The 15,956-nt window shown below is 37.7% G+C and overlaps 3 protein-coding genes across 9 annotated transcripts; all 3 read right to left on the reverse strand.

Moving 5' to 3' along the window:
- Nucleotides 1-3,214: 3,214 nt before the first annotated feature.
- Nucleotides 3,215-4,229, reverse strand: LOC137715021 (zinc finger A20 and AN1 domain-containing stress-associated protein 3). Its single transcript, XM_068454225.2, has 2 exons — nucleotides 4,036-4,229; nucleotides 3,215-3,906 (listed from the first exon to the last, which is right to left on the reverse strand). Exon 2 carries the CDS (start codon nucleotides 3,889-3,891, stop codon nucleotides 3,385-3,387), a length of 507 nt encoding a protein of 168 aa, XP_068310326.1. The 5' UTR covers nucleotides 3,892-3,906; nucleotides 4,036-4,229; the 3' UTR covers nucleotides 3,215-3,384.
- A 751-nt stretch (nucleotides 4,230-4,980) lies between these two features.
- Nucleotides 4,981-10,476, reverse strand: LOC137715019 (PPR repeat protein). Of its 6 annotated transcripts, XM_088691207.1 has the most exons (5): nucleotides 10,245-10,423; nucleotides 9,907-10,086; nucleotides 6,478-9,725; nucleotides 6,187-6,293; nucleotides 4,981-5,653 (listed from the first exon to the last, which is right to left on the reverse strand). In XM_088691207.1, exon 3 carries the CDS (start codon nucleotides 9,660-9,662, stop codon nucleotides 6,597-6,599), a length of 3,066 nt encoding a protein of 1,021 aa, XP_088547333.1. In that variant the 5' UTR covers nucleotides 9,663-9,725; nucleotides 9,907-10,086; nucleotides 10,245-10,423; the 3' UTR covers nucleotides 4,981-5,653; nucleotides 6,187-6,293; nucleotides 6,478-6,596. The 6 variants fall into 6 exon arrangements, with proteins under 6 accessions (XP_088547333.1, XP_068310323.1, XP_068310321.1 ...); XM_068454222.2 differs by lacking the exon at nucleotides 9,907-10,086 and having other exon boundaries at nucleotides 10,245-10,476; XM_068454220.2 differs by lacking the exon at nucleotides 9,907-10,086 and having other exon boundaries at nucleotides 4,981-5,658; nucleotides 10,245-10,476.
- Nucleotides 10,477-12,144: 1,668 nt separating this feature from the next.
- LOC137715020 (S-adenosyl-L-methionine-dependent methyltransferases superfamily protein) lies at nucleotides 12,145-15,955 on the reverse strand. Of its 2 annotated transcripts, none has more exons than XM_088691208.1 (6): nucleotides 15,508-15,955; nucleotides 15,124-15,230; nucleotides 14,072-14,576; nucleotides 13,158-13,276; nucleotides 12,849-13,060; nucleotides 12,145-12,267 (listed from the first exon to the last, which is right to left on the reverse strand). In XM_088691208.1, exons 1-5 carry the CDS (start codon nucleotides 15,754-15,756, stop codon nucleotides 12,862-12,864), a joined length of 1,179 nt encoding a protein of 392 aa, XP_088547334.1. In that variant the 5' UTR covers nucleotides 15,757-15,955; the 3' UTR covers nucleotides 12,145-12,267; nucleotides 12,849-12,861. The 2 variants fall into 2 exon arrangements, with proteins under 2 accessions (XP_088547334.1, XP_068310325.2); XM_068454224.2 differs by lacking the exon at nucleotides 12,145-12,267 and adding an exon at nucleotides 12,436-12,711.
- Between the last annotated feature and the right edge of the window lies 1 nt (nucleotide 15,956).

Consider the following 15,956-nt stretch of genomic DNA (forward strand, 5'->3'; position numbering starts at 1 on the left):
TTAGGAAATACAACATTCACTAAGAATAAATAAGTCATAAATAATAACCTTCCTAAAGTTACAAAATTAGTTTGGTCCCAACTGTATGATTTTAGAGAAGTATTACTATATAATGGAAAAAGCATCTTGGAAAGGTATTGAGCCCTTACATGACAGCGTAGATTCAAATTCCGTGGGTGGCTAATCTAACAAAATCAATCATTTGACAAAAAAAAAATCTTGTAAATTCCTTCAATATTGTCAAATGCAACTCAATAAGAAAAACATACCAAAATAGAGAAATAAATTTAATTATTTATTTTCCTGAGAAAAAGCGACTCTTAAAAGTGCCTAGTGAACTGTGATAATTTGTTAGGTTTAAGGTTGAAAGTTGTTATTAGTACTCAAACAATTTAATTGTGCACTCCAAATTTTTTATATTTAGAAAGAAAAATACACTTATGAAGAGTGCATAATTAAATTTTTGGAACGCCAATAATAGTTTCCTAAGATTTATGCTAAAGAAAAGGTCCCTTAACAGATATTTTTTTTTCAATATTTTGACGAAGAATGTAAACATTACATTAGAGTATAATAAAGTCTAATTCTTTTGACAAAAATTGATTATAATAGACATTGAAGAGATTGTACTCAATAGTGTTTTTTTTGGTAAGGAAGCTTTTTATTAAACACCGAAAAGCAATACATACAATAACAACCCACGGGCCCAAAACTAACTTATAAGCAAACATAAAGGGCCAAAACAAACAGATTACAAAAGGGCCAAACAACAAATTTGCCCCAAAAGGCAAAGCACAACAATAGCAACTAGAAAGTTCCACTACTTCCGCCGCCATAGAGATTTCTGATGTGCTCCAATCCTCACCCACAACCAAGCAGCACCTCATCAAACACATCATCCAATTCTGATCTGCTCCTCGAGCACATCCACGTAGTAAGGATAGCCAACAACTAATAGAAGCCAACTATCAAGATGAAATCAGTGAAAACCCACGAGCAACACTGCTGGAAAAGGCAAATAGCAACAAGAAAGTGGTGGTGTTGGAAACACCGGAGCCGGTGGAAACACCAGAGCTCTACACACAATCTCAACAGGATGCATGGCTGAAAATCGAACCAAGGATGAACTAGAACGAGGCGTACTAGCAGGGTAAGAGACACAAAACAAATCGGGAAATAAAACATGAGGAAAAAGTAGTAGAAGCAAAGACAAGAGAAGAGAAGGAAAGAAAAGGGGAAACGGCAACCAACCCCGGCCAAAGCTAGGTGCTACTGGATTTGCTCAACTTTGAAAACCTCACACAAAAAGGTGAGAAAAACTCTCTACAAGAAAGAAAGACTCTCACAATGTAAGCAACTCACTTTTCGTTCATGTATAAAATAAATTCATGGGTTTTGTTGATAAACAATTAAATTTGTAGGTGTTTGCAGTGAAGATCTTTAATGCATAAGAAAAATATTTTTACAGTCTTTTTAAGCTTTTAAGTTACATAACATCCGAAGGTTCTTATTGATTCATTTAATGACATGGATGTTTAAGTGAATTAAAACTAATATTAAAAATAAAAACATAAAACGGAAGAAGATTACAAAATTAGACAAAGAATAAAAATATAAAAACTAAAAGGGGAGGAAACCGTGTAAGCAATGGCCTCCGTTGTTTTTGCGCAAAGTACCTTCACGTGTTGAGTATTCGTTCTCCTCATCTTCGGGTAAAAAAAACTTCTTCCTGACCCTATTTCAAATCCCTAGTGCGGTACAATTATATGAATAACAAGAAAGAGATCGACTGCATGCCCAAGAAAAAGTTTGAGAGGGGAGGTGAGAGTTGTTGATTTAGGGTTTTGTTTTGTTTATCTAACGAAAAATTTAATAGATTAACTGTGTTAGTAAAAATATGTTATCTTCGATCTTAGCGAATTTGTACATATAAAATAAATAAGCACATTTGACCAAAAACCAAAGCCATGGGCCCGAGGAGTGGGGGGTGGGTTTGGCCAATGGACATGCCTAAGTCAGCTTTCTGAAGAGAGAGAGTTTTAGGGATTAATTGTGTGGCAAAAGCTTACCAAAATTTGTGAAAACATGAGGCATTTATAGAGCATAGGGCCAACCATGGAGAAGAGGGATCTCACACCATGTGTCGCCATCCGGTTGGCTAAGGTGTGTAACCCGTAAGATGAAGTATGAAAGAATTATACCGGAGATCATTGAATAAATAATATCTTAGAATTATTTTGTGAAACCATAATTGAATTTGATTCTGATTCCTTACTTGATTGAGTTAATCTTCAATTAGCCTAATAAAATTATAACCGAATTCTCCAACACTAACAGCCACCGTAGCTGACATTAGGTCCAACCTCTTTTGTGAAATAGATATATGTTGTTTGCCCCACAAAAAAAAAAAAAAAAAAAAAAAAAAAAAAAAAAATCTTTTTCATATAGCAATTAGGGAGCTGACGGCATGGCAATTAGAATAATAAAAAATTGGAAGTTTTAACGAAACACTTCCAGTACTGTTCATTTTTAACAAAAAACCACATTTTTACCTTTTTCTGGTACTATTTACTACACTTTTATTTGTCATTTTTCATTAAAACTAAAGCTTTTTTGGATTTTTCGTTATTTTTCTTTAGAAAATTAAATTTTAATCCTTAAATAAGATGAAGTTTAGAAAAATGTCTTATACAAGATTAAAATTTGATTTTAGTCCCTAAACTCTATCTAATGCCAGTTTATGTATTTAATGTCTTTATTTTTTATTTATAATTTTATGGTGTTCATAAATAAATTTTTAAAATTATATTGTAAATTTTAATTCTCATTATAGTAAGTATCTTATATAAGAAGATATTTTCGTAGAGATTTTTTGGTACACATATATTTTTACATATTGTCTTATGTGCCACTAATTCATTGTAATTTAGGTACGAATATTTCGGTACACTAGTTTAGTATAATATGTTTAGGTACGAACATTTCGGTACACTAGTTTAGTATCATATATTTAGGTATGGAATTTTTGTTACACTTATTTTTTTGCATATTTTCTTATGTGCCACTAATTCACTACAATGTATTTAAGTACTATAATATATTTAGGTACAGACATTTCGTTAGTAGGAAACCTTCATATCACATGATTCACACGTACAATTGTTGATTGAATTATGGACAAATTGTTTTCTTTTTCTTTTGAAAAAAGGGGAAAGAAAGAAAGCGGAAACCATTAAATTATGATTAAATTTTTACAAAGACCAAGCAATAGCATTATCCCACCCACACCATCAGCCAACCATCCCCTACCCAAATTTCCCACACCACGAAAAGTAAAATGACCACGGCAACCCTGGAAATAATGATATTAACGGCCGCCTCCTCTCAAATCTTATGCAGCTTCTCCGCCTTCACAACCGGGTTGGCCTTGGCGATCCGCTCCTTCCCCATCCCTCTGAAATCGAACCCGCACGCGTGCTGCTCCGGGTACCTGTGGGTCCCACAGAACGTCATCCCGCACCTGCACTTATACCCCGTCAACCCCACGCGCCGTCGGCACGTCGTGCACCTGTTCGCCTGCGCCCCCGCCGACGGCGCGGCCTCCTTCGCCTCTTCCTCCTTCGCTTCGACCACGCGCTCCACCCGTGCCTTGTGCGCGGGTGAGACGGAGTTCAGCGGGGACGAAAACGGACGAGAGGGAGAGAAGGACGAGGAAGGAGAAGCGAAAGAGGAAGAGGAGATGAGAGTTTGGTTGAGAGCGATCGCCTGTTGTTCCTTGAGCTGCAAGTCACGGTAGCATTTGGAACACAAGTTCTGCGTCGTCGGGCTTCCGAAGAAACCGCAGTTGTTGACGCATAGCTGCTGTGCCTGGCAACGATGCTCTTCCGCCATTACGATCTCAATTTTCTGCAATTCCAAAACAAATTATTCGAAAATTTCCGCAACCAAATATCCGAATCCGATCAAAATCTCGACAAATCAGAAAAATTTTCCCCCCAAACCAAACAGATTCAAATGACAACACAACCAAAATACCTGTTTGGAAATCGAATTAAGAAGGTGATCGCAGAATCACAATTTCTGGGAAGAACAAACCGAAAGGAAGGAAAAAAGAAAAACCAGGCGGTCCCTTGGCGATTGGGATTCCTGGTCCTCAGAGGAAACAAAATTCCCTCCTTTCTCTCTCTCTTTTTTTTTTTTTTTTTTTTTTTTTCCTCTTATTAAAATGCGCGTAACTTAGACAGAAGAGGATTTTATTGAGGCCGTTCAAATTTTGAAATAATTAAATTGGTCATCTTCTCGAAGTCGTTTCGGCCACGGCAGGGATTTTGGTCATTTAATTCGCCACGCCAATTTGGACCGGCTCGGTTTGCCGATCCGGGGCCGCTCGTATCGTTTTCATGTGGGCCTTCCCTTCGTGCGGGTGTTGGAGTGGGTCCCCGGTTTTAATTTTTATAAATCCGGCTGCTGCTGGCCATTGAAAGGTACATGCCTACAACTGGTTGCAAACGCCAACACGTGTTGTTATTGATTATTATTGGAGTAGTTGCTATCAGCCCATCTTTTCTTACCTCTCACAAGTTTTTTTTTTAATTTTTAATCGTTAGATTAAATAAATTAAATAAGATCAAAGATTAATAGCATTTTCTGTTATTTAATCATTAATTGTTATTTATTACATACTAGCTTTTTCTTGCGCACAAAATCATTAGTTGTCATTTGTTAGATACTAGTCCCTTTATCTTCCTTGGGCTAGACTGGACTAATTCTTGATGTAATTTCGTGTTTGTTTCACGCAGAGACTACATTTAATGAGACTCACCTAGACTAAGTCCTACTAAAAACTTCTCCAAATGATTCAGAAGTTACCGGGAACAAAAAAAAAAAAATATATATATCAACACTTCATAACGAATCCTACACTCAATATTCTTTCACGATATAGAAGACATTAAAACTGTAATAAAAAAATAAAAAAAATAAGAAAAAACCCCATTTTTGCAAGTAGACATACTTTAATCAGTTACAAGATGATCTTCTCTGCATCACAGAGGCGCGACCACATAAACTTAGGTCCCTAAATAATCTTCACAAACTAAAAGGCAATAAACCAAAACTATTCTGCTTTTTAGACACCAACATTGGGATTCCGATGAAGTTTTTCACCGGAAAATTGGCAAATCTCCTTTGAAGCCTTAGCTTGCAATCCGAGGATGTACCGCCATACAAATCCATAAAAAATAACCCACCTTTCTTTGACAAGGCATCAAGAGCATGCTTGAAATACAGAACCAGTTCAGCACATTGATGGAGACAACTCCTCTAGTTAAAAGCACACACAATGCTCTAGCAGGTAACAGATGGTTCCTCAAGCACTTCTCATCTTGTGAGGAAGAAGAGTCCACTTGAAGAGTAGATTCTTATCCACCACTCTCCAAACCATCTCCGTTCTCTCTGAGTGAAATGTTTCTCCTCAACTTCTCGGATAAAACTTTATTATTTTGGCGTCGTTAGGTTGCAAGACATTCCCATGAAAAAGGGACATTCTGCAGTATCCACCAGCCCCAACTTTATTTATGTTGTTCTCCATGCACCAATTTAGCATTTCAGGGTCCAAATCCAACCTTACAGCTTCGGTCATTCAAGAGCCATCCTGTACTGTCATACACAGAGGTAGTGTTAGGTCTTTAGACACAGTGCTGGGAACAGTGACAGAGAACTTGATTTTGTACATATGAAACTGGCCAGTTTGCATCTCCACATAGTGCTGATAGATAACTTTATCATAACAGAAAATAAATCTAGCCACAAGACACCCCTCTTAGTTATTTATCATAGTTAGAAGAATGAACATGTACATATATATGACCCCTGAAAACATAAAGAAGGCCAACAAGGTTGTAGAATCACCATCTCTTCTTTCAACTAATCTGCAATAACTCATTAGCACTAAATCTCCACATATGGCAACTGGGGAGCTGTGAATTGAATCACCAACACCTACAGCTTCCGATATGGCAACTAATGTTTTAGTAAACAAACAGTTTTAATGAAAATTTAGTGGCAGCAAGTCGTCAACAAAAGGCACCAAAATGGCAACAATATTGCTTGCAGTTAGAATCCAAATATCGGATAACTAGTTTTAAACCTCTGTTCAGATATGTCAAAAAAAGGATAGTAATATACCTAAGAAGGGCAGTGCCGCAGAAATATTCTTGGGGATGTATATATAACCTCGCACCCACATACATTGAAAAGAACTTCCGCAAATAGTTTATGTCTCCTTTCGGCAACTGCATATAATATAAACTTCAAAACTCCTCTTGAAGAACCACATTAAATCATTCATTTGGATTTACTTCTAAAATAAGATCAGAAACAAAAACAGAATACCACAACTTCAGTACTTAATTTAACTTCTACAAATTTTCAACGAAAACAAATAGCTATACTAAGTATGGAATGAGGAATGCATACCATATATCAAGCCTTTCAGGACTTGGTTTCCAATTTAAGAATTAATCCAGCCTCAGTATGGAATGAAAGGCAATCTATGTGCCATAATGGGTATTTCCTATATTCTTCATTCCCATCTATCATGTGTTCTTTTTGTTATAGAGTTCCTTCAATAGCCTCTGAGCATCGGCCTTCTTTCCTGGTCGAGCAAAGGTAGAACTGATGCATAGAACGGTACTTTCACATGGAACATACCCTTTTTCTTTCATATCAGTTAATAATCTTTTTGCCTCAGCCCGATATGACTTTTTCAAATTTCTCTCCAGCTCTGGCTGCCTTGATAGCCTACACCAGCCACAGATTAGTATGTTGTAAGTTGAAGAGTTAGGAGAGGTCCCTCTTGTCTGCATCTCATTCATAAGCTCCCTAGCTTGGCTCATCTTTCCCGCCTTAGCAAAATCACTAATAAGGATATTATAGGTGCTAGTTTTGGGAACAAAACCCTTGCTTACCATTTCACAATAAAGTCTTATAGCTTCCTTTTTATTTCCCTTCTTACCATGACCAGAAACCAAAGTGTCATATGTAGAAGCATTAGGAACAAAGCCTTTGTTCTTCATTTGACCAAAGAACTCCTCTGCATTTGTCATCAGACCAGCACCTGAAAGTCCCCCTAAAAGAAGATTGTACGTTTCAATATTTGGAGAAACTCCCTCAGCCAACATTTGCGAGTAAGTAGCAAAAGCCCTTTTCATATGGCTGCTTCTGCAATATCCACATATAAAGGCATTGTAGGTATCAATATCAGCTAAAAATCCTCCTCCAGTCATCTCTTTCAATACTGAAGTAGCTTTCATGGTCATACCTAGCCTACACAAGACAGTAATGAGATTATTATAAACATCCCGATTGAGGTTAAGCCCCATACATACAAGCTTATGATGCATCTGCAAAATTGAATCAGCTCTTCTACTCTTTGAAGAAGCATCAAGCAGAATTCTGTGAATAAATGATGTAGGAAGAGAACCATCAGCCACCATTCCATTTAAGACATCTATTGCTTTTCCTATCTCATCAGTATCACAAAGTCTTCGTATCAGAATGTTGCAAGTGTTTGAGTTTGGAATTAACTCTTGACACTTCATCTCATGCCAGAGTTTAAAAGCATTTTCAGTGTCACCCTCTCTGCAGAATCCATTAATCATGGTATTGTATGTGGCACAGTCAGGAGCCAAACCCAACTCTTTCATTCCAGTACAAACAGATTTTGCTTCGTACTTCCCAAGCCTCAGTAAACCATTCATCAAGACATTGTATGCAACAACATCAAACCCTATATTTTTCTCCATCATCTCTTGGGCCAAGTTAAGAGCAATTGACTCCTTTCGCGCTTTAAAGTAACCATCCATTAGAGATGTGTAGTTAACACGGTCAAGAAACAAACCCCCAGAAGTCATATCCATAACTAATCCTTCAGCTCCCTCCATCCTTCTGCACCTTTTCATGTTGTTCACAAAAGCATCAAGTATGAAACTATTTTCCTCCAATCCTCTGATTTTCATTTCATTGTAAAGATCAAGAGCAAACTCTTGTTTGCCTGCCTTAAAACACCCATCAATTAGTGTTGCATACACAAAAGCATTTGGCAGGATATTCTTTTGCACCATCTCCCTTAATAAATTCATGGCCTCATCAAGCTTTCCTTCCTTCATGAAGCCATTTATCATTGAAGAATAAGTAAAAATATTTGGTAGAACGTGGCGCTTCTCCATTTGTTTAAGTATAGATTCTGCATCATTCATGTCTCCTAAATTGCAAAGCCCGTGTATCAATGCAGAGTAGGCGATAGAGTTTGGATCTAGGCCAAGCTTTGAAATTGTTTGAAACAGGTCTTTAGCCTCATCAGCTTTCCCAACCTTAAAGAGTCCAACAATTAAAGCAGTACAGATTACCAAATCAAAAACCAGGCCACGAACAACCATTTGGCTTTGAAGGGCAAGAGCTTCCATGGAAGAGCCTGCTTTAAACAAGGAATCCACAAGGGTAGTGTAGGAGACATGATTAGGATCCACATCCATTTCCTCCATCTCCCTTAGAAGCACTTTGGCTTCTGATAACCTCCCATACTTGCAAAGGCCATTTATAATGGAGCTATAAGTAACTACATCGGGATAAATGCCATTCATAACCATTTCTTCACACAAAGACAGAGCTTCTTCAAGTCCTTGCTGCTTACTGTAAGAACTAATGAGTGTGGTGTGTGTTATAAGGTTTGGTTTCAAGTTCTCACCTTTAGTCTGATTCTGGCCATCATCTCTTTCATCTTGAGGGCCTTCTTTGTTTCTCCGTGATCTCAACATTGTATCTATAAGACTCTTGGCCCTTACAAAATCACCCATGTTGCAAAACCCATGTATGAGAGTATTATAAGTAACAATATCAGGCGACAGACTGTCCCTACCCATTCTCTCCATCAATTCAAGTGCCTGACTAACTTGACCAGCTTTGCAATGTCCAGCAATCAAGGTGTTAAAACCTACAACATCCTGTGGAATTCCACCATCCACCAAATTATCCATAACCCATTCTGCATACTCTACCAAACCAATTTGACAAAACCCGTTCACTAGTGTATTACAAGTATACGAATCGATTGATATATCCCTCTTCACCATTTGAGACAAAAACCCAAAAGCCTGATAAGCCAATCCTTGTTTACAGAAACCCCATATGACAGTATTATATGAAACAGTATCAATTTCACCAGTTCTCAGGAAATCTAGTGCAAGACTCAAGTTTCCCACTTTGCAAAAAGAATGAATCAATATGTTGCGGGTGAAAATATTGGGCATAACCCCACAAGAGAGCATCTCAGCGTAAAGAAAAGATACATGAGAGACAAAACCTGAGGCATTGAATTGGTAAAGAAGTTGATTCCAGAGCGGCAAATCAGGAACAAGGCCGTGATTTCGCATAGAATAGAGGGCACCAGAAGCATTGGAAAATCTGCCACATGTCAAGTACAGGTGTACGAGGGTGCAGAAGAACGATGCGTAGAGGTGGGTCTTGGATGGCGGGATGGCAGAACTGTAGCTTTGAACATGGGAAGGAGCAGAGATGGGTGGGTTTTTAATGGCCATGGGAATTGATCGACGAAGTTTGGCTGATGACAAGAAGCTCAATGTTTCAAACTTACTGAAGAACATCACCACCCAAACAAAAAGGAACTAACACCAAACTTTTCTAGCTTATTGGGACTTCACATGATCCTACAAAACAATAGAACAAAACTAGTTCACATGATCATATAGTTTATAATAATCAATTCTACAAGTTCTACGAAGCACTGTGACATGGTTTTCCAAACATCATGCTAGCAAGTTAACGAGAATTCGGTATAACCATTTTGCACAGGAAACGCAAGCAACTGATCCAAAAACCAAACTCTACCTTTTTTATCACTGCTTTCATCAATGTAGCCATTTGCAACTCAATACCTCAAATAATTCCACTACTTCTTGTCCGCCATTTCACCTATACAGTTTAAATTGAAAGCTGCCAACCTCATAATTTAGTCCTAACTTAACCAAATCGTCCCACTTACGCTATCGCTCTACTAAAGAACTGAACCTAATCGAAATCAGAAAGCAATGTCTGATTAGTTCCGTTTTCTAAGCAACCAATCAAAGCAAAAACGCAACCAGCCAAACAGAAACTAACAAACATACGTGTGTGTGTGTGTGTGTGCGCATATCTTTACAGAGGACAAAAAGGGAAAAATAATTTACCTACTGGTACTGGTTAGGCTCCAGTCGTGGTGGCTGGTGGTAAAACAGGGGCAGTGCTAAGGCTGCAGTCGTGGAGGCTGGGGGAGAAGGGATAATATTCAGGAGGTTGATCACGGCTGTTGACGCGTCGCCGTCGTCGAACGGGAATCCGGTCTCGCTGCTTCAATTTGGGTCGTAATGGAGAAAACCTTTACTCTCCCGGTTCAATACCTTATCGACACACTTTATGTTTACTTTATTTTCTGTTGAAAAGGATCCAGAGGAGAGGAGGATCTAGGATCATTTTCTTAGAGATTTTATAATCGTGTCTGTTCATCGTATATCGTGTAATTAATTTTAATTAAATACTATTTAAATTTTAACTTTTAAATAATTTTTTACCGTACGATATACGATAAATAAACACGATTACAGGATCTCTTGAATTTCTAGAAAAAGAATCCGTGGAGGATCCGTTACCATTTTCTTTTGCTTTATTTAATCCAAGGTGGAAAGGAACGGTTCTGGTTTTACTAGTGTTTGGCTCGTTCAAGCTCAGTTCGCATATTAAACTAATTGAGCTTCGACAAAATATTAGGCTCGTTTGAAAAATGAGTCGAGCTTGAGCTTTTGATATGTTGGGTCAATAATTGTTGTGAGGAGCTGGTATCTTTTTACGTTGGATTGCAATTATTTTAAAGCATTAACTTATTATTTAGGGCAGATACTTTTGCATAATTCAAATCAATGGCTTGTTATTATGTTTATTTTGTTAGGTTTTTATGAAATTAAATCGAACTAAAAATAAGTAGGGGTGGGTTCAAAAAACTGAAAATTGAAAAATATCGGACCAAACACCAAAAACCCAAACTGAATCCCTTTACACTTATGAATGTATGTCCATTATGTTTCTTTTGTGAAACTTTGTTGCCAAGTTTGAAACTAAGTCTAGCGCTTTTTCAATGAGCATACTTGATTCAATTAAGGAGGATATTCCATTGGTTATAGTCTTATAGAAGAAAGTATTGGAAAGCTTTGGAACTTGAAAGAGCTTCTCTATTTATTTTCTTTTGGAATGGATACGGTGATCATCTTTCTCTGCAATTGAGGTTGTTGATAGAATATGATTGGTTTATATGATCTTGTATATGTACAACTACATTCCCACTTTCCTCATTTTCTTATTATTAGTCTACCAATACAAGCTTCTTTTCTAAATTCCATATTAAGAAAATATCAAGTTTTATAAAATAAAATTAAAAAAAAAAACCGAAACCAAACCGAACAAAACCAAACTGAAAAAAAGGAAACCAAAATAAAATCAAACCGAACCAAAAGAAAATCAAGTTTCGGTTCAGTTTCAGTTTTGGCAAAAAACGAACCAAATGAAACCGAACCCACCCATAAACATAAGTTCGAGCTTGTTTGAAGAATGAGTTGAGCGTCAATCAAAAGCTCATGTTTTGTTTACAAACGAGCTTGAAAAAATCATCCTAGTTGAGCTCGAGTTTGCAATTACGAGCTTTTTCCGAACTTGTGCTGAGCTTGAACACAAATAGTATCATCTAAGCCAAAAGCTTAAGCAACTTGGTATTTGTCTCAGATCAGCTCATTTACACCCGTATTCAAGAGGACAAAACGAGTGTGAAAATCATTTTCAATTTTTATTGCAAATAGTCTCTAAATTTGATCTAACTTCTCATTTTGATCCTTGAGTTTCAGGGTCCTCGACTTTCACTGTCGTACATCAATATCTGTTAAGATTTCATCAATACCTCTGTTATTATGCTGATATGGCATACATAGAGTCCACAAGTCCAATAATGTACTATTGTACTGTCACAAATTTTATAAAAATAATATCTTTTATCTGATAAAATTCATAAAAACAAATAAAGAAATTAAAAACCAAATACATAATCCTGGATCCCCTCTCTCTCCGGTCGCCCCCATCTTCCAAAATTCCTAATCCAGGAGATGCACATCGTTCAAAATCGAAGGGCGATTTGGGAGCTCGGCAGAGATTCTCCGGTGACGGAAACTCCTGCGGTTTGTGCCATGCCGGAACGTAGTAACATTGTAAATGTAAATTTGTAATAACTTATTCTGATTTGTAGTTTTTGGGCACAGGTTGGAATCCAAAATACACCTCCAACCCATCACAGATATATTTCTCATGTTCTTTCGACTTTGATCAGGAATCACAGAAAAGTATATACAACAGGTTTTCATAATTTGATGCAAGGTGTCCACAACGATAAATTACATAACGACGTTAACCGTGAACTTTTTTGGGTAATCAACGTTAACTGTGAAATTAAGTTAACAGTAACAAGTAACAAAATGGACATGTTCGTACATGGAGTAAAACAAAATGTCAATTCTGGTATTCTTCCCTAACTTGTAAAAGACTGCCAGACCTAAGCTATTTTTGGTCTACCCTGAGTCAGCAATGATCGACTATAGCGGTGAGAGCACAGAGTGAATACTGCAAGCAAACATTTGAAGCATACAAATGGAAAATAGGTTCATAACTTTCAAAAACAGCTTAAAACCTACTTAGTCGAAAACTATGGTTCTTTTGGTCAGGGTAGATATTCAATCCAAGCTTGATGCGAAACTTACCTTATGCATGGAGCTATGCAACACCTACGATGTATGCATTCCATGAATCATGTTGCTGAAAATGTTTCACCTCTTCATATTTTATGTCTCGCCCAACACCAAAACCCTCTGTTCTTCGGATTTCTCCGCTGTCTTGCATCTTCCTCAGCCAAAAATGGACAGACTTAAAGCCTGCCTCTTCTAAGCAGTCCTTGATCTCCGGCAGCGACCACCTGAGGCAAATGAGCAGTTGTCTCTCAATAATTCAGAATTTACCAGAATTACAAAAAATTATCAATAAGTTATAACTGGAAAAACATAACGACTTACAGCCTCCAGCTGTATGAAAACGCATGTCGAATTTTCTTCTGCTGTTTTTTGAGATGGAAATGGAGGCTAATTCTCGTCTTGCGTTCAATGATATCAAATTCAGCTTGCTCCCAAACATACTGCAAAAGCCAATAGAACTTCAAATAAATACGAGAGACATCTTTGGAAGTTATTTCATAAGATTCGATCTGCTCTGCGTCATAGAGGTGAGACCATCACATAAACTTAGGTCCCTAGATATTCTTCAGCAGATAAAAGGCCATATTCTAAAACCTATATTCAGCTTCCTATGAAATATTTTAAAAAAGCTTGTTGCCTTCTACAGATGACCCACCCTCCATTAAATGGGAGGACGAAAAAAGGAGGACCGACCTTGGGCTCCAGGGATGGGTTTCTTGTGAAGCACAACGGGGTTGGAGAACGAGAAGTGATTTAATGATCCCAAGTCGGGTTAGGAGGACTAGTAGCACAACTCTCAGAAGCTGAACATGAATACACTTAATGAACATAACACTGTAAAATTTTCTCAAGACGAAAAATATACATATACATATATACATGCGTTGTTCATCTCTCTGAGGACGTCAGGACACAGCTGTAGTCAATCAGCCAGTTTCACCAATTGATTGAGTTGTCCAAAATTTGTGTACTTTTGGTTTTTTGGCTTTTTCTTCCTTGCCTATCAATTGGTACCTATTGGTTGGTAAATCAGTGGTGCATCTGAAGCGTAAGAAAGTTGGGATGTCTAGCACAGAGGATTCCACTAATATATGTCGTATTTATATGGCTTATTGGCCTCTGTTTCATATTGTTTTCTTTTGCTTTCATCTTACACCACACACAAACACTGCGATTCTGATTAAGTGCAAATAATGCAACAATAAGCAAGAAGTATTTGAAATGAAGTTTTGTACCGTAAAATTGGCAAATCTCCTTTGAAGCCTTAGCTTGCACTCTGAGGATGTACCGCCATACAAATCCATTACAAATATTCCACCTTTCTTTGACAAGACAGCAAGAGCATGCTTGAGATACAGAACCAGTTCAGCACGTTGATGGAGACAACAACAGCTGTAGTTAAAAGCACACACAATGTCTCTAGCAGGCAACGGATGATTGCTCAAGTACTTCTCATCATGTGAGGAAGAAGAGCTCTCTTGAAGAGTAGATTGCAATCCATCACTCTCCAAACCATCTCCGTTCTCACTGAGTGAAATGTTTCTCATCTGCTCCTCAGCCTCAGACTTAATTAGTTTGGCCTCAAGAGGTTGTAGGACATTCCCGTGAAAGAGGGATATTCTGGAATATCCATCAGACCCAACTTTATTTATGTTGTTCTCCATGCACCAGTTTAGCGCTTCAGGGTCCAAATCCAACCCTACAGCAGTCCTTCTCGGGTCAGTCCGGAGCCATTCTGCACTGTCAACCACATAGTTTGCATTAGGTCCTTATACTGTGCTTGAAACTGTGACTGAGAACTTAATTGCCTTTTACTTATGTAATCGCCTATTTGCATCTCTAGTGTCAATAGATACCTAAAATATAATACAAAATAAGTCTATAGCCTATCCGCTGAAATAGTTACTTTATCATAGCTAGAAGAAGCTCGAACATGTACAATTGTGCATATTTATAACCCTGACAACATAACGAAGGCCAATTAGGTTGTAGAACCACGACCTCTTCTTTTAACTAAATCTCTGTATTTCATTCAATATGACAACTGGAGCTGTGAATCAAATCTCAACTGCTACAGCTTCCGTTATGGAAACTAACCGCACATACTGGAACTGGCGATTGATGTTTTAATAAAAATAAACAAACAATCTTTCCGAGAAACCTATGGCAGCAAGTCCTCAACAAAAGGCATCAAAAAGAAACAGTAAAGCTTCCAGTTAGAATATAAATATCCAAAAACTAGTTTCAAACCTCTGTTCAGATATGTATAAAAAGGATAGCAATGTACCTAAGCAGCGCAGTGCCACAGAAATCTTCTTGGAGATGGAGAGGTAACCTCCCACCCACGTACATCAAAAAGAACTTCTGCAAATAGCTTATGTCTCCTTTCGGCGACTGCACATAATATAAACTTCAAATTAATCACATATCAAACCTCCTCTTGAAAAACCACATAAAACCATTCATTTGGGTTTACTTGTAAGTAAAGATCAGAAACAAAAACAACAACAAATATTTTATACAACAGATATACCAGGTTCACATGAATAGGGTTTACTTCAAAGTTTCTTCCAGTTTCCCATCAAAATGTATGGCATTTTTTTTAAGATTTTCCCATATTTTCTCAGCTACCAAACATGGGGTTAGTAAAACGACTGTGAATGGGCCGAACCTGTACAGATTGTTGATAAAGAAGAAACTTTGAGGGCATATCAGTTGATGGGTATTCATCAGCAACCTCCTCCTCCGCCGCCGCCTCCTCCTCCTCCTCCTCCTCCTCCTCCTCCTCCTCTTCTTCTTCGGAAACAGTGAGCTTGGAAGCGGAGTGACCTTCATAATCACCGTCGCCATCGTCTTCCTCAGTGTAGTGGAAGGCAGCTCTCCTTTGCCGGTGTCTCGGTTTCTTATCGCGCTTTCCCATCTCTTTCAGTTTTTCTACCACCGGCGCTCGACAACACCTTGACCTTGAGAGGTAGGGTTATTTTGAAAAATATTTTTTTATAAAAAGAAATTTGATAAATCAGTTTAAAATCAAATCATAATGGTTGAACCCACAAAACTAAATATTGATTACACATCATCCATCAAATATCGATGATATTCTATTAAATATTAATGACA

The sequence above is a fragment of the Pyrus communis genome, chromosome 3, assembly GCF_041283825.1.
Source record: "Pyrus communis isolate YQ-2024b chromosome 3, ASM4128382v1, whole genome shotgun sequence".
Taxonomy (NCBI): domain Eukaryota; kingdom Viridiplantae; phylum Streptophyta; class Magnoliopsida; order Rosales; family Rosaceae; genus Pyrus; species Pyrus communis.